The sequence below is a fragment of the Berghia stephanieae genome, unplaced genomic scaffold, assembly GCF_034508935.2.
Source record: "Berghia stephanieae isolate SIO BIC M18660-M18661 unplaced genomic scaffold, UCSD_Bste_1.3 scaffold1, whole genome shotgun sequence".
Taxonomy (NCBI): Eukaryota; Metazoa; Mollusca; class Gastropoda; order Nudibranchia; family Aeolidiidae; genus Berghia; species Berghia stephanieae.
Window position 1 is genome coordinate 1 of NW_027621956.1, and position 22,500 is coordinate 22,500.

Genomic DNA, 22,500 nt, shown 5'->3' on the forward strand with positions numbered 1-22,500 from the left:
TAGCCAAAGGGGAATATTTTTGAAACGTACCAATTGTTACTTTGTTTTTTATTTTCCCCGGGTGTTACAACTTGAAAAATTTCCCCTTTCCCCCCCCTCTGTTTTAATTCTTTTTAACACACAATTGAAGCGGGTCATTATGTATGATAAATAAAAACAAAAAAGAAAACCACGAAACCACTGAAATTTCTTTTTCCCCAAAATTTCTCTAAATGTTCCATCTTGCTCACACATACTTGGATTTTTGCTACATAGAAGAACCCACGGGTCCCGGGAACATTTTCGCAGGAATCTCTTTCTGATTACGAGTGAATCAAAACAAATGCATTGCCAAAAGGTTTAAACATGTTATTCCTAATGTTTTCCAAAAAGATCTTTGTTGCTATTTATCTTTTTAAATAAAAACAAACCATCTATTTTTTATCCCCAAAATCTTTTCCAATCATCTGCAAACTAGCATACAAAAATGATAAAATCACGGCCCCAAATAACAAAAGGGGATATTTAAAGTTCGCACCTAAATGTGTTTAATATATATAATATAAAATATATATTATAAAATATATATATTATTTATATATATATATATATATATATATAATATTATATTATATATATAACACTCTAACAGCTTGACCCTTTTGGGATTTGTTTTTTTTTTTAAGCGCCCCTGTACATAAAAAACAAATTTTCTGAATGCAGTCTTGCATTATGTAAAAAAAAATTCTTTTGGGCTATATTTTGTTATTTAATATCATTTCTGAAGATTTCCTGTTCAACATATCGGTCCAAGAAATCAATTAGTAGGCAAGCCCCCGCTAGATACACAGATTACTCACACAAAAAAGGGATAGCATTGCAAGAGAAAAAATTCTGAAGTTGTAGATCCCCCCTCCCCTACTAACCCCCTACAGTTTTTTATTTAAATCCAAGGGGTTGTTTTGCTGTCAACACATAACTGAAATCCCCAAAAGGGGAGATTTAGGGAGTGATCCGAGGGGTAGTTACAGGGTTCGACGGTCGAAGATGCCTCGCAAATTTCTCTTTTTCCCGACGATAACTGGCTTTGCCATGGCACTGGTTGAAGGGAGCGGTGTCTTTCTGAAATTAAAATGATTCACGAAAAAGAAAAAAAATCTAACTTTTGTCACGTCCGTATCCATTATAGTTTTGGTAATAAAAAACGAAGTCAAAACATTCGTATATCTAACCACATACACAAACATCACACACAAACACACACACACACACACACACACAAACATACACATATATAATTGTGTATATATGTGTGTGTGTATCCATACATTCAAGTAAGTATCAAACTTTTCCTCTCCAGCTATCACATGAGGTAAGCTCTTGGGTCGACAAATAGTAAAACTGTCATTTGAGGTCACCGGCAGCAATACAAATAAAATAGTTGCAGGAAATGTCTGAAGACTGAGTTGTTCCATAAGCTTTCATTTTTTATGATATAGATGTTACTTAGAGTTTGTATTTGTACTCATGCTTATTATTTAGTTTCGTCATTCATTTTATTATTTTATTATATATTATTATTATTATTATTATTATTATTATTATTATTATTATTATTATTATTATTATTATTATTATTATTATTATTATTATTATTATTATTATTATTATTATTATATTATTATTATTATTATTATTATTATTATTATTATTATTATTATTATTATTATTATTATTATTATTATTATTATTATTATTATTATTATTATTATTATTATTATTATTATTATTATTATTATTATTATTATTATTATTATTATTATTATTATTATTATTATTATTATTATTATTATTATTATTATTATTATTATTATTATTATTATTATTATTATTATTATTATTATTATTATTATTATTATTATTATTATTATTATATTATTATTATTATTATTATTATTATTATTATTATTATTATTATTATTATTATTATTATTATTATTTGAAAATTGCCCTTCAATTTTCCAACTCCAATCAGTCGTATTTTTTAAAAGCAAAGTACAATGATAATATTTCGATTGCATTTTCTACCAATATGGGAAGAATACGCAGACAGCCAAACATGGAATAATAAGATCAACTTTTGAGTTAGTTAAGTATTAATTTTGGAGTTGTTTTGAGTAAGTAGAGCATGGAGGGTAATTTCTATTTAAGGATAAAGAATGACTTATAATTTGAAATCGGAGTTTAAAAAAAAACTTAAACCAAGTATATCCCTTGAAGTAAACGAATATCAGTTGTAAACCTCCTGAGAACTAGCTAAGAGGATTTGTTTTGAAAATGTAACATTTTTATGAACCCCCCCCCCCCCCCCGCCCCCACGTCTTGACCTAGAAATAATATTGTAGTAAAATCCAAAGGATTGCAAACTCTTCTTACACTGGGAAGAAAGATAAAGGGAGTAATTGTGACTCATAAATTAGGGAACAACACAAAGCAAGTGAACATGACATATATATATATGTGTGTGTGTGTGTGTGTGTGTGTTTGTCTGTGTGGTGTGTAAGGGATGAGAGTGAGAGAGAGAGAAATGAGAGAGAGAGAGAGAGAGAGAGAGAGAGAGAGAGAGAAGAGAAAGAGATGGAGAAGAGAAAGAGAACGATTGAGAGAATTAGGGAAATAGAGAAAGACAGAGAGAGATTAAGAGAGAGAGAGAGAGAGAGAGAGAGAGAGAGAGAGAGAGAAAGAGAGAGAGAGAAAGAGAGAGAGAAAGAGAGAAAGGGAGAGAGAGAGAGAGAGAGAGAGAGAGAGAGAGAGAGAGACAGAGAGTGAGAGAGAGAGAGAGCCGACACGTCGTTTGATTTGGGTTGTTCCTTATTGCCTCGGGGAGGCAAACGTAAACCAACATAACATCTCAATGGTAACAACTCGTCATGCACCCCGCCCCCACACAAATCCCCGTCCACCATCAACACTTGTAACTGTACCGACCACAAACAGTTTCACAAACGACAACAATAACATTGTTATTGGTCTTCTCAATGCACAGTCCTGCCGTAACAAAACCGAAGAATTAAACGATTTATTAACGGAGAAGAACTTCGACATACTATTTATAGTAGAGACATGGCTCTCACAGTCTGGAGACCACCCAGTTAAAAAAGCTATGACACCCCCTGGGTACCAATTTAGATCGTATCCAAGGAAAGATCACCCAGGGGGTGGCATTGGCGTATTTTATAAAACAAAATTATCAAAACATGTGGAAATCCTCGAAATGCGCTGCAAAACAATGGAGGCCATTGATCTTAGATTATCCCTCCAGAATACAAGATACAACTTCAACTGCATCTACCGACCGCCAGCAAACAAGAAAAACAAAATAAAATTACCTGATGTTAGGAAGGAAATCAACGAGATGCTAACTTTGCAACACACGCGTCCTGGCCATTCAATTATACTCGGCGACTTTAATTTTCACTTCGGCAACGTCACAGACACCGCTAAATTGCACGAGTCACTATCGAAGAACAACATGTGCCAGATCGTAACAACGCCAACCCACTCTGCTGGTCATATTTTAGAGTGGGTAATTGTAGAAAATTCAGAGTTCCAAAAAACCAACGCCACCGTCGATTGTCTCCCCTTTCCGGACACTCCCTCATTTCTTTCAATCTTGACGTTTCAAAACCATGCCAAAAACCACCACCACATCAACCAGAAACATTAAAGGCATTGATTTGGACAATTTCAGAGGCGATTTAGAAACAAAACTTTCTAAAAATTCAATGATTTCTCCAGACCAGTGGAATAGTTGTCTCATCGAAACGCTTGACAAACATGCGCCATTCCAAACAAGGACCGTCACCAACCGCAAGTATGCTCCGTGGTATACGTCGGACGTTAAACAAGCTAAAACGAAGTGTCGGAGAGCAGAGAGACTGCTGAAAACATCAGGCCTTACAATTCATCGTGAAATGTTCAAGAACGCATTTCGTGCCTGGAAGACAACAATAAAAAAGGCAAAGACCACGTATTTTCTTTCAAAATTCGAAACTTCTAAATCTTGTAAACAATTATTTAACATCTGCAATGATCTATTGGACGTGAAAGATGCACTTCATTACCATCTACAACCAATCAAAGAGACTTGCCAAACATATTTGTCAACTTTTTTAAAGACAAAATCCATAACATTCGTTCAGAACTAGATCGGCATGAACCATTTATAGATACAAATACATTCTGTTCTACCCCTTTAGACAAGCTCCAACCAGTTTCACCTAGTTTCATAAACGAGTTGATAAAAAAAGCCCCATTTAAATCCTGCGACCTTGATCCCCTACCAGCACAGCTTTTGGTCAGCTCCATCAATACATTATTACAATCCATTACATCAATCATAAATACATCCATACTGACTGGCGAAGTTCCATCGTGCTTTAAAAGTGCCTCGTCAAACCACTTCTGAAGAAACCATCACTAGACCACAATATATTAAACAATTATCGTCCTGTATCAAATTTACCTTTTTTGTCAAAACTTTTGGAGAAGGTAGGTCTTACACAATTAACATCTCATCTTAAGAACAACAGTTTGGAACAACCCTTTCAGTCAGCCTACAAACATCGACACAGTACTAAACGGCGCTTCTTAAAATCTTTAATGACTTGTTATGTAATGCTGATGCTAACAATATCAATGTATTATGCCTTTTAGATCTTTCAGCAGCCTTTGACACCATTGACCATGACATTTTGTTAAGAAGACTAGAAAATACTTTCGGCATAAAAGGAATTGCACTTAAATGGTTTACATCATATTTACAGGATCGATGGCAGGCTGTTGTGGTGAATGATGTTCAGTCAGAACAAGTTTTACTAAATTTTTGAGTGCCACAAGGCTCTGTTCTTGGCCCTGTCCTTTTTACTGTATATATGCAGCCCCTTTCTAGTGTGATATCCAGATTCAATCTGAGTTATCATTTTTATGCAGATGATAAGCAAATATATGATTCAGCACCTCTTAGTAATTTACAGTTCTTAATACATCGAATTACGAGCTGTTTTAATGAGATTAAATCTTGGATGTACCACAATAAGTTAAAATTAAATGATAGTAAAACTGAAATTTTAATGTGTGAAGGCCGAGTATCCTTAAACAGGCAAATAAATTACCTATTACTCTCGGAAATAGCACAAAAGAATTTTCAAATAAAGCAAAAAAACCTTGGCGTCATCATTGATAAAGATCTTTCCATGACAAGCCATGTGAATAACACCATACAATCTATGTACATAGAAATGAAAAAAATAACAAAATTCGTAATTTAATACCGAAGCATATAACAGAACTTTTAATTAATTCCCTGGTTTTATCTAAATTGGACTATTGTAACTCCCTTTGGGCGAATTTAGCTGAAGACAAAATTAACAAACTTCAGGTTGCTCAAAATAACGCAGCCAGGCTCATTGTACGCAATAACAAAAAATACCCGTCAGCAACTCTTCTTCTCCGTGAGTTACATTGGCTTCCTGTGGAAAAAAGAGTTGCCTATAAGATTTGTACTGTTGTCTACAAATCCCTGAGCACGAACAGTCCATCCTATATTAAAGACTTTCTAAACATATATGTCCCCAATAGAAACTTGAGGTCAAGCAATGACCGATCAATCCTTGTCAAACCTAAGCCATTGCGTAAAATAGGTGAACAGTCTTTTCAATTTTCGGCCCCCATTTTTGGAACTGTCTCCCGTCACACGTGAGATGCTCGGATTCGTTGACAACGTTCAAATCTCGCCTAAAGTTTTATCTTTTTACGTCATAATGTTGCAAAATTATTTTCTTATTTTGTTGTTGTTAAATTAAATTCGTATCACGTTTCCTTCACACTTGTCTCACTGTAATATGTTTTGTTTAATATCACTGTAAAGCGCTTAGAGCCTGTGACAACGGGGTAAAGCGCTATATAAAAGCCATTTATTATTATTATTATTATTATTATTATTATTATTATTATTATTATTTATGAGTCTCATTTACTATCCTTATCTTCCCAGCCATTTTATTGACATGTGTAGGAACCTCTAGTTTAATGTTTTATTTTTATTCTTCAGTATACGTTACAGTCAAAAGGGATACATCTCGTTACATAACAGTAATGGACAATCTATAACATCCCATGTTATTTTTACTGTCTTCATTCCATGATAAGTAGAGCAATTTACAACTGATCACACGCTAGTGAGATTTTCTTTAGTTTATTCTATTCGTTAATTGTTAATTTGAAGTATTTAACTTTTTTTTTCTCTCTGATGTATTAGCTTGAAAGGCTTGGTCTCTGTTTTATATCTTAAATTTCAGGTATCAGACCTTCATATATAGGATGGGAGATACAGACAGGTTCCGATTGATCATATCATTTTGATATTATTCCCAGATTTCTTTTTTATCTTGGCAGCTCATGATTTTTAAGAGGACAAATATGTTATAATTGATATAGTCACTTAATGGGCTTTGACATCAAAATATACGGTATTGACTTTAAATTGCGGTTCGACAGTTCTCATATGAGATATAGCAAAATTTATTTATTATGAATTACGTAAGGTGAGAATTATTTCAATATCGCTAAAGGTATAGAAAAATTTAGGCGCAGTTTTTCAGTCACATGATGTGTATAATTATTACAAAACATCAGAATCATATGGAGTATATTCTTACCACAAAACTTGCAAGTTTTAGGACAATTCTGTCTGGCTTCTAAAGGGTGATTATAACAATAATTAGGATCTTTCTTTGTTTTGTTCAAACAGGATTTGGATGGAATTAAGTCTTGGGTATTCTTATCGCATGGAGGTGTATATAGACCTGTATATTTAAAGAATATAAATAGAAATGAAATATCGATTAGAAGAATAAAAATGGAATTCCGTGAAAAGGTATTTAAATATGTACATTACTTTCATTTATAATAAAATTGGGTCTATAAAGCTGATATCCAAGAGAAAATAGACACACGATATAAAACATTATTTAATCATATAATATTTATCACACAACAAGATTTACTTTCAACTATCATCTTCCTTTACAATTGAGTAATTTAAAAGTAAGGCGTTGACTTGGATAGTCAAACTAAAAGCCGAAATAAAGAAACAATATGGTGCACTTAAAATAAATGACGATTACATGGTTATTAAAACAAAATAATTGAATCATTTATCTCCCAAGTATTATAATTGGGAAATAGAATTTGAAACTTGATTGTTTCAATATATATTATATTATTATTTAATCAGTGTTCCAATTGAGAGAAAAGACATCAAAACTCTCAAAATCATCGTCAAACGAATTATTTTATGGCAGCTACTCTATGATTTTTAAATAAGCTTGACAGGAGAATGTTATTTTAAAAAATAATTGCTAACCCCAATCCATCCTTTCTTATGACCCTCCTAATAAGTATAATTTCTATTTGATAAATGTATATTCAACATATTAGTTGTTGTTGGGCAGTAAAATGGCTTTTGTAACCTGTTACCTCCACAATATTCTTTTTAAATTTTTTTTGGTCTGTTCGCTTGTTTTCTTTGAAATAAGTTTTATTATCATGACTTAAAGGATGTAATAGAATTAAAGAATTATGAATTTTTTAAAAAAGCAACTGAATATGTCGATTGCGACAAAACTGGTTGGATCTCAGTCTGCCAGACACTGTCGTCTTGTTGGTTACGGAAGAAAAGTAGGAGGCTGATACAGGAAGGTTGATAGCTGACCCCAAAGAAATGGTTACAGAACTGTCAGCAAATTTACACCGGTCAAATCCTCATTTAAAGAAAAATCTAGATAGCTATAGAACACCGCAATTAGAGAGATAGCAGACAATTTGGACAAGACATTTATAAACCGTCAACCTCCACATATCAATACTTAAATTTCATTGCAACACGACAAGATGGAAATTTCAATCCATTACATAACATTATTATAAAGGCGTTGTCCCTTATCATTCCTCAAAAAGTATTCATTATATTTTAAACCTTAAATAACACATCAGATGTTTGTGGGTCTAAAAACGGCTTGGGCAAAAACACATTAGTAAAAAGAAGACATTAACATCACATAGATATGACAGTAGTCTTCGACACAGTCAACCGTCGAGCTTATTCAAATAGATCAGGTTTTCACCTTTCTTCATGAGTGAAACTAAGATGTAACAATAAAGATCAAACGGAAATCCTCAATTTGGGCCCGAAATGGCTCGAATTCAAGGCAGCAGTTTCTAATCGTTCTCACACTATTATTTATGACGATTGACCCAATCAGCAAATTTTTCACTGCACTCATGGACCGTCGCAATCTCGCCCGGAAGCTTCGTCACAACACACCTCTAAACTATATGCACTGCGGTATCGAGTTCTAGCCCACATCAGCATTGGGTACATGTTAGACAAGTAGAAAGTCTCCACTGATGAAGCTATTTTGCTGTGAGGCAGGTCTTCGACCGAAACCGATTCCCTACCACGAAGTATCTCCTCTTAGTGGTGGAAAAGCCTGGCAACTTCTAGCCTAGATCGGAGGTGTGTTTGTCCCTGCTACTTGCAAGGTATTGAATTCTCATAAGAGATCGTCTCTAACTCCTAGTCATTATTAGAGCCCTCGCTTTTTCCGACTACTGGAGATCGGGGGTCCCACACACACAACCCCCGCGAAGTATGTTGACCAGCAGTTAAGCTTCATAACCAATATTCTCAACACAATCATATAGCATAGAAACAATTGAGACATTGAGTATGTTCCGGTATATGGGGTGAATACATTTTTCAGAAAGTGAGTAGAGCAGGTAATTGTGGTGATAACAACAAGCGATGAACTGAGTAGGAAAGTGCCAGAAGACAATAGAGAATAAATATTTCGCGGCGGTGATGGGGTTTGAACCCGCAAAAATACTGGTACAACTCCGCCTGGCCTGGCAGAGTGTGGCTCTACCGTATGAGCTAATACATTGTTTGTTTGTTGTCGTTTTTTAACCCACGTGACTTGGCTCCCTAATCAATTCAAAATATTTTTGAGGATTGTTTGAGACGGTCAGCGAAAAAAAGCTATTACTGTGGCAGAAGCAATTAAAGCTTTCTAACATGTGAGCCGTCACAGCACACAATGCGTAAACAGCTCAGAGAAAATCTCTACATCTCACAAGCGAATCTGATAATGGACCCATGGCAAGGTTCGGGCGGGTTTAAGCCATGAGTGACAGTCGAAATCAAATATGTGGCTTTAGATATCAAAGATAATCGTGAAAGCTGCTAAACTGTGAGCAGTCACAACAACCAATCAGTGAAAATATGTAAGTAATGGTCAAAGGTAAAGAAACGGAAAGTCTTGACACCTAATGATCAAACAGTTTGAAACTCTGATGATGGACCTATGAATATTTTGTGAGCGGTATTTTGTCATTAATTACACTCAGAATCCAAGACGCGGCAATAGATATCAAAGAGTAGTATAAGATCATCTAAAGATGTTACATGATTGACATGGCCATTTAGGGAACTTACCATCTATCAGAAACAAAATCTGAACCCAATAGGGTAAACCTGTCAATACAACATCAATCATCCTTCGACGATCCAAGTCTACCCCTTTGTGTCGTGAACGTCGATATTTCATTGTCAATGTTTGTGATTTCATAACTTAATACCACCCACCAGTGATTTCATTGGACAGTATCGCCAATCTCGACTCAACATCTTGTTGAATTTCGTGATTTGACGATATATTATTTCACAATAAAGCTATTGCCAGGTCATCTGACGTCATGAGATCGCCAAATTATGATAGTAAAATCACTTTCACGAGTGTGGATAGTGATGTGAGTTGTCCGTTCGATCCTGGATTAAATTAATTTATTACTTAGCCACAATCAACGTGTTCAATGTTTACCTTAAATTACGACTCGACGAAATATTGATGACAAGAATAACCGGGTATTCAATATAATTTTTCTTGAAATGTTAAAGATCTAAAAGATTTTTTTTTAAATCATAGAAGAAATATAAAGGTATATGCAATTAATCTGTAAAATTGCGGCTTGTCAGCTGATTTCTATTAGACAAAAAAATACAATTCTTTTCTTTCACCACCCTTGTAATTTATCGAGATGATATATATATATATCATTTGGTATTTTTATATGGTTGGGGTGACAAAAGTTTTGAACAAATGTATTAAGTGGACAAGGATAGACAGTGAGATAAGATTTTTTATCTTTTTTAATGTGACAATTTTTTTGGACAAGATCCTGCTCATAGCTTTGGGCTAGAATGATGTAGCAATATACATACAGAACGACACATTTTCCTTCAGTACAGGAAACAATATTATTTGTGACATTTCTTGTTATTATTGTTCCAAACAAGTCAACACAAAATATTTTGACACCAAAATGTCATTTTTAATAAAATATGATATATTGTGTGTCATTTTGTGACTATAATCAAATAATGCTTGAAAAGCTAATCGTTTTTCTATTTATAAACGATCGACCAAACTAAGACAATAAGTAGCTGATGAAAAAAGGAAACATATTTTTTAAAAAACGAAATAGCGGAAGAAGGAATCTGGGTGTGGAGAATCTTGGCCAAGTTGGCCATTCATAAGATCATTTTGCAAATCATGTCAGCGTTGACAACGCAAAGCAAAGTGTCACCAGCAGTTTCCCTTGGTCGAGCCTTGCTATATTCCGTGACGCCTCCGTCATGCTCACGAGGGACGCCGTCCAGTTTATTTGGTGGATAACGGCCCTCCTTCTGTTGGTTATCTATGGGGCTTAAATAGGATACTGTCAGGGTTGCCAGTTTGGCATTTTAAATGCCAGATTCCAAAAATCTGGCATTTTTGAAAACCGTTTGGCATTAGAAAAATCATTTGGCATTTTCATTTGGCATTTTCTTTTGTTGTATATTATACTTCAAATGACACCTTTTCTTAATTATTTCTAAACGCGTAAAAACAAACATCTTCACATTTCTTTTTCATTCTTAAAATCCAACCGTGGTGTAGTGGTTTAGCACTCCACTTAGTAGTCAGTAGGTAAATAATTACCCCAACAGGAAATTTAGTATAATTCAAAAAAAAAAAAAAAAAAAAACAGAAAAGAAAACACGCAAGCCACCAGGCTTGATAGTAAATTGTCTATCAAAAGTGAGTAGTTTTCTTAGTGGGGGTGGGAGTCAACAGACTTTGGCATCTTTTTGAGTGTTTTGGCATTTTTTGAGTCTTCCCCTGGCATTTTGTTGAAAAATAATCTGGCAACCCTGGATACTGTTTCATCGAATTTCTAAATTGTTTATTATTTTTTAAAAATACTTGAGATATCATCGTTTTGAAAACGGTTGACAATGAGTGATAGATCCAATCACGGTTGTCAGCAATATGTTAAATGTGAATGATAGATCTAATCACGGTTGTCAGCAATATGTGAAATACGAATGATAAATCCAATTGAGGTTGAAAGGAATATGTTAAACAAAGAATGATGAATCTACTCAAGGTAGACAACAGTATATTAAATGAAAAATATTTGATCCAATTACTGTTGAAATTAATATATGTTAAATAAGAATGTAGCCAATTGAGGTTAACACCAATATATTAAATAATAGAACCAATTGGATTCAGTAGTCTGATGTCACGCGCCCGGCAACGGCGGCCATCTTGGTTCTAAACAAAGAAAATCTTTACTTTTTATTCTTCATGCTGACGATAACTTTTCATTCCTTTTTCATATGCCTTGTGATCAGAATGTGTAAAAGTCAAAACATGATCAAATTGATTGGTTTTTTTTCCTCTAGATGCGCTTTTAAGCTCGCCGGAGAAATATTTCATACGGCGTCCGCCATTGTTCCGATAGTTTAGAGCCAGTGTTAGTAAGTTACCATACGTCATTAGGAAGGAAGTGACGGTAAGACTATTGAATCCTATTGCCCTTGAAAACAATATGTTAAATACGTATGATGATACCAATCAAGGTTGACTACAATATAATAATTAAGTATAATAGATCCCATTAAGGTTGTCAATAATTATAAAATGAGCTAAATAAATCCAATTAAGGTTGACAACAATTTATGAACAGTGGATCAAATCTATGTTGGAAACAAGTTATAAAGTTTGAAGTATGGAGAATACACATAATTGTACTTTTGTGAAACTAAAAAATAAAGTCATACTATTGTATAAAATTGGTGAGTGGATTACGAGTTATGGCGTCTTTAATGGAGCGAGAGATCAGAAATTAATGGTTATATTGGTCCTGTGAATCTCGAAAATGATATGAACTTTACATCAATGCAAACGCTATCAATAGGTGTTCCAGTTGTTTTATGCAGTTTATATTTACTATTAGGTCAACCTCCATGTTCTATCATTAAAGACTAGTATACTAATATAACAACAACGATTGTATCTAACAATTAGTGATGCCTTTTACAGGATTAATGAATTAAGTCCATTAATAGCTGTTTAGGTCAATATATCACATTCTATAGTCTATGCGATCTTAGTAATTCCTTTAAAGACTAATTTTATCCCAACTGATGATTTAACGGGGGGGGGGGTGTTTTGAAAAATCACAAATGAAGCTACGATTTGATAATATAGATAAGGATGGTCTTGTTGCTGCTGTCCTCGATGATGACGAACGACAATGAGGATGATAATGATGATGGGGATGATGATGATGATGATGATGATGATGATGATGATGATGATGATGATGATGGTGATGATGATGATGTACATTTCAAAAGACTTACTGCAAGATCCACACGTTTTAGGACAGATGTACTTGTAATATAATGTTCCAAAACAAAGTAAAGAATTTCTTTGTTGCAGAGCTTTACATTCCTTTTCGCCAATCCTATCGTAACAAAAGTCTACTTGAAACTCACTTGTTTTAATCTCTATTGTAAAGAAAAGAATAAACAAATTAATAAATGGTCAGGTATATTGACAGGCATTAATTTATTTCATATTCTGTCAAGATAATATAAAAATGTATAAGAGTTGGTATGATCAGAAGACAAATAATAAATGAAAAGCGTAAAATTATGTCCTTATTCTTCAATTTTGATGAAGATCGCAACAGCAAGAAAAGATATCGTCCTAACACTGATGATTATTTAAATGATAATAATAATAATAATAATAATAATAATAATAATAATAATAATAATAATAATAATAATAATAATAATAATAATAATAATAATAATAATATGATGATGATAATAATAATAATAATAATAATAATAATAATAATAATAATAATAATAATAATAATAATAATAATAATAATAATAATAATAATAATAATAATAATAATAATAATAATAATAATAATAATAATAATAATAATAATAATAATAATAATAATAATAATAATAATAATAATAATAATAATAATAATAATAATAATAATAATAATAATAAGAAGAATAATAATAATAACAATAATAATAATAATAATAAGAAGAAGAAGAAGAAGAAGAAGAGGAAGAAGAAGAAGAAGAAGAAGAAGAAGAAGAAGAAGAAGAAGAAGAAGAAGAAGAAGAAGAAGAAGAAGAAGAAGAAGAAGAAGAACAAGAAGAAGAAGAAGAAGAAGAAGAAGAAGAAGAAGAAGAAGAAGAAGAAGAAGAAGAAGAAGAAGAAGAGAAGAAGAAGAAGAAGAAGAAGAAGAAGAAGAAGAAGAGAAGAAGAAGAAGAAGAAGAAGAAGAAGAAGAAGAAGAAGAAGAAGAAGAAGAAGAAGAAGAAGAAGAAGAAGAAGAAGAAGAAGAAGAAGAAGAAGAAGAAGAAGAAGAAGAAGAAGAAGAAGAAGAAGAAGAAGAGAAGAAGAAGAAGAAGAAGAAGAAGAAGAAGAAGAAGAGAAGAAGAAGAAGAAGAAGAAGAAGAAGAAGAAGAAGAGAAGAAGAAGAAGAAGAAGAAGAAGAAGAAGAAGAAGAAGAAGAAGAAGAAGAAGAAGAAAAGAAGAAGAAGAAGAAGAAGAAGAAGAAGAAGAAGAAGAAGAAGAAGAAGAAGAAGAAGAAGAAGAAGAAGAAGAAGAAGAAGAAGAAGAAGAAGAAGAAGAATCACAAGTAACAGGTGAGAGTTACTGAGAAAATGTCACCATAATTTGAATTGGATAATTGATTAATTATTAAATATGTCTACAAATTAGGATGTATTACCTGATTTGACATTTCTAAAAAGACAAACCTTTCTGTTGAGAGAACTCGACTCAGAATCAACAATCACAAATATTGGTTCAAACTATTCAGATGCGTCTTTCTTCTCTCGCTAACTGAATCCTAATATTTTGCAATAAATACTAACTATCATATTATTTTTAAGACTATATTTTTCAATTGTGATAAGTCTGTTATAAAGAAGAAAACTGAAAGGGAGTTGTCTAACCTAATTTTAGGAAATCAGAGCAAAATCCACATGTACTACTGCACACATTATTATTATTTGTACACAAATTTCGATCTTGTTCCCGGTGTTTCAAACAAACTTTAGTGTCTATCAAGTCTTTGCAGATGCCTCTGGGTCCTGTGAAAAAAAAGTTTAAATAATAACCTCATTGGTTCAAGGCTAAGTAAATTGAAGGATAACATAGGTGAAGTGTTTTCATTTTTTTATTAATCACCACTTTGTAACATATCTTATACGTTTAATATTTTCGATTCAATATGATGCAATCTGAGTAAATGTGTTATCATAATTTTATGTCTTTACTATTACTCGGATTCTCTTGTTAATCAGTTGCATTGAACTATTATAGTAAAGACCCATTTCATATCTTAAAGGGGAGGGGGGGGGGAGCGACACTAAAGGGTCATTTTTTTAAATTTGATGAAATAATATCCTACACTTCTATGCACAGTCATAATGTATATGTTTTGGAAGGATGATTGCATGTAATATTTCTCGAAAAATAATTGCACGTTGTTATGGAAACGACGCCATATTGGAAAACAAACAACAAATCTTTAAAAAGTCAAAGGCTTTTTTGTTTTTCAACCCATTGCCATAATGGTTTGGCCAGAGGTAGGAAAAAGGAAAAGACAGAGGCTCTAGAATGCCGGATTTGTAATTCTATAATTAGAAACTTTCAAAATTAAGTTCAACGTTATTACTAGAAAATTCCCCTTGAAAAAAATTACATAATTTCAAATTACTCATGAATTATTTTTTTAGTCCGGCTCCTAGAGGACCAGCGTATTTGTATGACACTCATTTGTAGAATGTTTGAAAAAGATTTGTTGAATACTGAGCAATTATGACTTCCTTATCCGTGACCATAGTTAAGAAGAATTTAGAAGGAAAATAAACAGGGATTTGTTTCAGCTTCATTATAACTGATTTCTAACTATAAGTATAAGCGATATCCACTGTATGCAGAGTGTCAGATAAGGAACTTGCTTAACTCTCTCCTTACCAGCTATTTTTAGAATTTTCCCCGAAAGTTCATACCCACCCAGCACAAAATAGACTTTTCTTGCGCAACCAAAAAAGTAACAAGTGAGCTCTGTTTAATATGTATAGCTGTACATCAAAGCATTAAAAAATTTGTGATGTCCAATTGAAATGAGAATGAGAAAATTGTCGGTTGCATCCTAACTAATGTGACGATTTTCCTATGGATGGTAAGGAGAGGGTTAGCTCTTAATTTCATTTCCTTCTCTTCTGATGTCATTTTTGAGTTTTATTCCTTCATATCATTGTTTTAATTTTCCAGTGACTATAACATTTGCAGAAAGAGGTAAAAGGATGTATGCAAAATCATATTACTGCAAGTACATGCAAGAAAATGTTTACCTCACAGATATCAAATCATTACATGAACTGTCACAAAAAGGAAACTATAGTGGCACAAACACGGGAACTACCCATGGGTTCAACAGAGCCGCGGAAACAGGTTCTGATTCGACAACAGGAGAGAAACCACATTCACAACTTGGAGGTATGTGTGGGTTCTTTTGTAATGAATCTCAAATTCAGATTTAATTTCATTTTACTTTTTCAGTGATTTCAACCACTAAATTTCTGGGACACCAATGTGTGTGTTCAACCTCAGCTACAAAACATTGCAGATGTGTGAAAATTGTTTGATACATACACATGCTGACACACACACAAACACACACACACACACACACACATACACACCACTGATACTTCCCATTGCATTCTGTCATATTAAGTCAGAATGATGGAGTATGGTTTCTTATGACTTTTTTGCATGTACCGAGGAGTTTGAGGAAACCTTGGTTGAGTGTATAAACAAGCAAGTGACTGGCCCACTAGGCATCGATATCATGCTGTCCTTATCAACTATTATTCAGGTTTCTTTGATTTTTATTGATTCTGCTGGTTTAGTCAGGGAGGTATCGGATTCGAAAATTATAGCAACCACAGAGTTTTCATTGAGCAAGAAAATTTACTCCCAATTGCTTCACTCCACCCAGGTGTAAATGGATACCTGCACTGCTGGGGAAAGTAATCTGCAATAGACCGGTGTCCAATCCAGAAGTTAACAAATAAGCTTTCTTTCCCCTTCATGCTACAGAAACTGGGATAAGCTCCAGCTCCATGAGGTCTTTGGTTCCTAAGGACTTACTTTTTTGTAAGGTATAAAGGAGTAGAATTCTTATATACAGCGCAGTATCCATGAATGCTCAAAGCGCTTTACAGGGTCCTAAGCCAACAGCAACCCATATGCAGGATGAGACATCTGCCTGTAAGGCATAAGGCGTTATTACATTTTATTGGACAGGGACAAGCGCTGTAGACGGCAAGGTAGCCTACTCCTTTTACACCTCAGTGGGGTGAGAAAATTGAATAAAGTCTTTTCTTAGGATTCATCATTAAGACAGGACTTATACTTGAATTGTATTCACCCACCTTACATAGAGAAGCATAGTTAGTGTTATACAATAGCTGATGATGATTAAGCCCGCAAGCAAAATAATAAATCAGATTTTATTTATGATGTTGTGCACTTCTGATTGAACAGCCTCTCTCAGAATTATTTCATGTAAAGGAAAGGTATGAATAATCTTTTCTATATCTTGCTTCTAATTTGACTTGAAGATCCAATGATTTTACATTTTTTAAATTTTCAGATGCTTATGAATGGTTGTGGGACACTGGTTGTCAGCCGACGACCCACAATGGTACAGGATACAGAACATTCACTGTATTTGCATGGTCAATATGTTCAGGCATTAAAAATATGTCTAAAAATCATTGATCTTTATTAATAAATGAATAAAAAAGCATTGGTGTTTTCATTTTACTATGTTTAAGTTTTCAAAAGATTGCATTTGTGGCGGCACAATAAAATCAGTGAGGGACTTGTCTGCTGGGGAGTGCAGGCAGTCAGAATTATATCACTGGAGTTCAGTAAACAGCTACCTCCCCAATATTCCATCTTTGACGAGCCATAATTCTGCTTCTAATTATTATAAATGCACCAATAAAAAGTACAAAGCAATCGCTATGTAATACTTAGAAGTGTATATGACGGCCAACTCAAATTTCAAAATTGGCCATTGTGACTCATTTTCCTGCCCCACCACACATTTGAATTCCAATCTAATAATAGACAGTTTAATCTGGTGAATGAGATTATCCCAATAGCAGGACTTCATCACCTTGCTGCTTTATTTTGATATGACGTTAAATGTAAAAAGGAATTTCATTCAATGTCAAGCAATTCCTCTATCTTGTTAATCCTTTACAATTTATAATAATGTATACCAGTTTATCTCTGTCTATTTAACTTGGAAAAAATGCTGTAAATTTTGATATAAAGGAGAAATTCAATAGGGATTGACAGCATGACACATGGAAGTTGGATTTAACGAGGTCTTTGGGACTAGACATGTGGCCTTGTTGAAGCGACCTTGGTCCATTAAAGGCTATAAAAAATTATTGAACTAGAGCTAGCAAAAGATGAGATGTGCATATGAGGCATTTTGTGTTACAGTGCACCTCCGATTTGACGATAAGACCATATTAGCGTCGTTTGTATAGCTTTTTCAATGGGAGTGTTAGATTGAGATTGTCATCAAGATAGACTATGATCTTGAGAACATGTTGCCGGTTGGCATAGGAAAATGATGATTCAAACTTGGCTGGTTGGCTACATTGCAGTGCACTATTACTGGGGAAGTCGAGTAAATGTTCGCCTACGTGGCAACAATGCACAAATGCAAGACTGTTCAGCTTGTCGTAACAAAGACCTCTTTGTTAACATGCTCCAATGTAAAGATTGATATGAGGCCTATATCATAAATAATGCAAACTACTAACAAGGTTTTTAATGAGTTTGGGTATAATAGCTCCGAAATTTGTCGCTTTGGTATTAAGAGATTGATTCTGCGCTTGATTTCCAGACATGGCCGGTCAAATTTTCACTCATTTCAGCCACTACAGAAAAGGAGGTGGGCTAACTTTAGGACCCTTTCCCCCACCCGTTATGCATACTTAAGAAATCAACAATACTATGAGGCCGATATCCTTATGTATGTTGACACGGGGTATTTCATATATATATATATATATATATATATATTATATATATATATATATATATATATATATATACATACGTATATATATATGCATACACATATATATATATATATATATTTATATATATATATGTATATATATATATATACATATATATATATATATGTGTGTGTGTGTGTGTGTGTGTGTGTGTGTGTATAGATATTACATCTGTTACGGGGCTTTCTTTCTGGGACATTTATATGGTGCATTTTCTGAGACATGGTTGAGAGAAGTACATTGTATATAGGGATATAGGCCCCATAATAGCAATGGCGCCATAGCAATGTTGATATAATTATGAAAACAAAAACCATATAAATATTATTGCTGAACTCTGTGACAAAAGGAAATATTTTTAAAATATTTCAAGCATAATCATGTCTAGCTCTTACAATCTTGGTTCGAGTATTCGCTCTCATCGGGAAGTGAATGTGAAAGTAGGTTGTTGAGTATTTTCAGCTGGCATTGTGCATTTAAGCATTTTCATGTATGGTTGTACAAGGTATAGAAAATGTGTTTGTTTCTATGTTTACATGAAGATATAAGTTCCTTACTTCTGTTGAGTATTGCCGTATTCGTTTTTGTGATGATTTTTTCTTCAAAACAGACGTTGCAAATCTTAGATGAGAGGGGGTAGAAATCTGCCCTTGAAATGATAGTAGTATTGTGGTGTATGTACTTTTTTGGGTTCCAAATGCATTCGGTAAGTGCGGTAGATTATTTTTTGGGTATGTTTTTTAAATAAAATGTATTCAGGTTGCATAGTGTTTTGACTGTAAACTCTGAGAGCCCCATATATGTTTCTTGTTTTGATATGTCTGAACGTGTAACCATGGCTTGATGGATAATGTTTTGTGTCAGGTAATTTCTCTCTAGGATGTTTAATATCTTTTATATGGTGGGTGGTTGCTGTGTTCCTGGGTGTTGTTAGGTTTTGAAAATGATTAGCAGGTGCTGTTGTTTAGGTAGATAGTTATGTCTATGAAATTGAAACCCTTTTGTTGGCCTCTATGGTAATTTTAAGATTGTTGCCATGGAAGATTTTATATATTTTATATATATAAATTTAGTCTGTCTTTGGTTTTTATTGCATAGTGCGAGCCCATGGTCTATGCATAGTCATAATGCTTATATTAAGGGGGAGGGGAGGGCGACACTAAAAACGATGAATTTCGACCCAGTTTGCTAAAATTAGATTTTGGTGGGATGTTGTCATGTGACCATTTGTCTGCATAAAAAATTGCATAAGAACTGCCTCTTCAATTTTTTTCTACCCAAAATAACGTATTTTGTGACCCATAGTATGGTTAAATCCTGCCCATTTTTAGTTTCAGTGGACTGATGCCATGAAAGAATATCAAATAGTCTTTATAACTAAGTAAAGGCATAAACACATCAATAAAAAGTAAAAACTCTCCTCTATCTTCAACAACCAATCACTTTGTTCTTAATTATGTCATGTGGTTACAATCCAATTAGAGAGTGAGAGGGAAGTTTTTCACTAAACTCGTTTATTTTGACATTTAAATGCGTTTTTTCTCAAAACTGCAATTTTCGTCACAAAAAAACCATCTCTTCCCTCAGTTTTCAACCTATCGTCTTCAAACTTTCTACAAATGAGTGTCATACATATATGCAAGTCCTCAAAGAGCCGGATTTTTGAAAAAAAAATATTTATGTGCAATTTGAAATAATGTAACTTCTTTGAAGGGGAATAATCGAGTAATAACTTTAGCCTCATTATTTTCCTTTTTTTTTCTACCTCTGGCCAAAATATGGCAATGGGTTGATACACGAAAAAGCCTTTGACTTTTTAAGATTTGTTGTTTATTTTCCAATACCGCGTCGTTTCCATAGCAACGGGCAACTTTTTTCGAAAAAAAAATTATATGCAATCATCCTTCCCAAACATATTCATCATGACTGTGCATAGAAGTTTAGGATATTTCATAAAATACAAATATGACTCTTTAGTGTCGCTCCCCCGCCTTAAGACGTTGTAGATGGAAAAGTAGATATAGTTCGACGAGCTAACATGTTCCTGCTCCATCGTAGATTCCCGTGATGACATCAAAGTTGGTGGAATGTTTTGTTGATGCTACTCCATTGTTACACAACGATGTGTTCATCTAGTGCAGGCTGATGTGGGATTCTTCTTCGGTGATGTTTTAATATGATTTCGGAAATTGTAGTGGTTTGAGAAGTAGGGTTTTACTGATTGAAGGGTAGAAATTAAAAATAATAAAGATTGTGGCATTTTGTTGCTGTTTGTTTTCTGTGTTTCTGTAACTTCAGGTGTGAGTTTCCATTTTTTAAATTCCATTTAATTGATGGTGTTGATTCAGTCTAAGATTTGTTTGTTTATATTTGTTTGATTAGCGATGTGCATTGTTTTATGAATAGGCATGACCGTTATTACGCAAGTTGAGTTCATGGTCTTTAACAATAAGAAGGCGTTTGATGTTGCTGCAGACAAAAAAATGTCTTATATGAAATTACGAACCACGATAACCGTGCATCTGAAAACGTATGATGACAATCGTAAAAAAAAGTTTCATTCACTTTCACGTCCTGATGGGAAGTTTAATAGTAGTAGTAGTAAAAAAAAAGAAGAAAAAGAAGAAGAAGAAGAAGAAGAAGAAGAAGAAGAAGAAGAAGAAGAAGAAGAAGAAGAAGAAGAAGAAGAAGAATTAGAAGAATAAGAAGGATAGGAAGAAGATAAATAATAAAGGTGTAGTAATACAGCAATAGTAATGCAAATAGAATCAATATCAGAAGTTGTAATATTAGAAGACTTCGTGTCTGCTAAGTTTAATTATTTTACGAAATGAACTCACCACACACTTGACAAGTTTCATGGCAACTAACTCGTAGATTAAAATTTTGAAGACATTCGCATGGTGACTGGTATTGTAATTCTTTCATCTTCTTTAAACAAGCCGGTTTTCCAATTCTGTCATAGCATGCGGCATTTTGTGCTAGATAAAAGTATATTTTAAAAATGATAAAGTTATTGGAAAACATTATGACTCTCCCTCGTCGTGAAGACAAAATTACATAAACAAAATAATAGATATGCCACTATCGTATTGGTAATGTGTTCAATCTTGGTTTCATTAAGAATAAATGTCACCCTCCATCTCAAAACGGCATTATGTCGGGATGATTCAGACCCCAAAAAGTGAATTTAGAGTTAGATTGATGAGAAATTGGACCTTAGAAGTTTTTGCAATGCAAGAAATAGTCTTTATACTCCACCAGAACGTACAGAAATTAAACCCAAGTTGGATATTTGTGGCTTTGAATTCAATTTCCCTTACCGAGTGGATTCCGACATAATACTGCTTTGATACGGTGGGTCACAAATATAAACAGGGATTTAAAGAGAACCTTTATCAATCAAGTAATGAAGTTGAAACATTAAACGTCTAACAGTTTCTTGTATTCTACTGATCATGCTGCTACTTCTAATATCACAAATATTAACACAACAACAACTATTTCTTATACGACCACTACTTCAATTACATCTATTACTACTACTACTACTACTACTACTACTACTACTACTACTACTACTACTACTACTACTACTACTACTACTACTACTACTACTACTACTACTACTACCACTACTACTACCACTACTACTACTACTACTACTACTACTACTACTACTACTATACTACTAATACTACTACTACTACTACTACTACTACTACTACTAATACTACTACTACTACTACTACTACTACTACTACTACTACTACTACTACTACTACTACACTACTACTACTACTACTACTACCACTACTACTACTACTACTATACTACTACTACTACTACTACTACTACTACTACTACTACTAAAAGTACAATTTTGTTTTAAAAATTGAGCTT

General features: G+C 33.5%; 1 protein-coding gene across 1 annotated transcript in view; it reads right to left on the reverse strand.

Annotated features, from left to right (window-relative positions):
- Positions 1-236: 236 nt before the first annotated feature.
- LOC144960879 (uncharacterized) overlaps positions 237-22,500 on the reverse strand; it is a gene marked incomplete at its 3' end in the record, with an annotated part of 131,130 nt that continues 108,866 nt past the window's right edge. Inside the window, exons 8-12 of the mRNA XM_078894270.1 lie at positions 21,438-21,578; positions 14,431-14,568; positions 12,794-12,940; positions 6,699-6,845; positions 237-298 (exon numbers count right to left, since the gene is read on the reverse strand). Coding sequence (XP_078750396.1) covers positions 237-298; positions 6,699-6,845; positions 12,794-12,940; positions 14,431-14,568; positions 21,438-21,578 — 635 coding nt within the window. The remainder of the gene's footprint in view (positions 299-6,698; positions 6,846-12,793; positions 12,941-14,430; positions 14,569-21,437; positions 21,579-22,500) is intronic.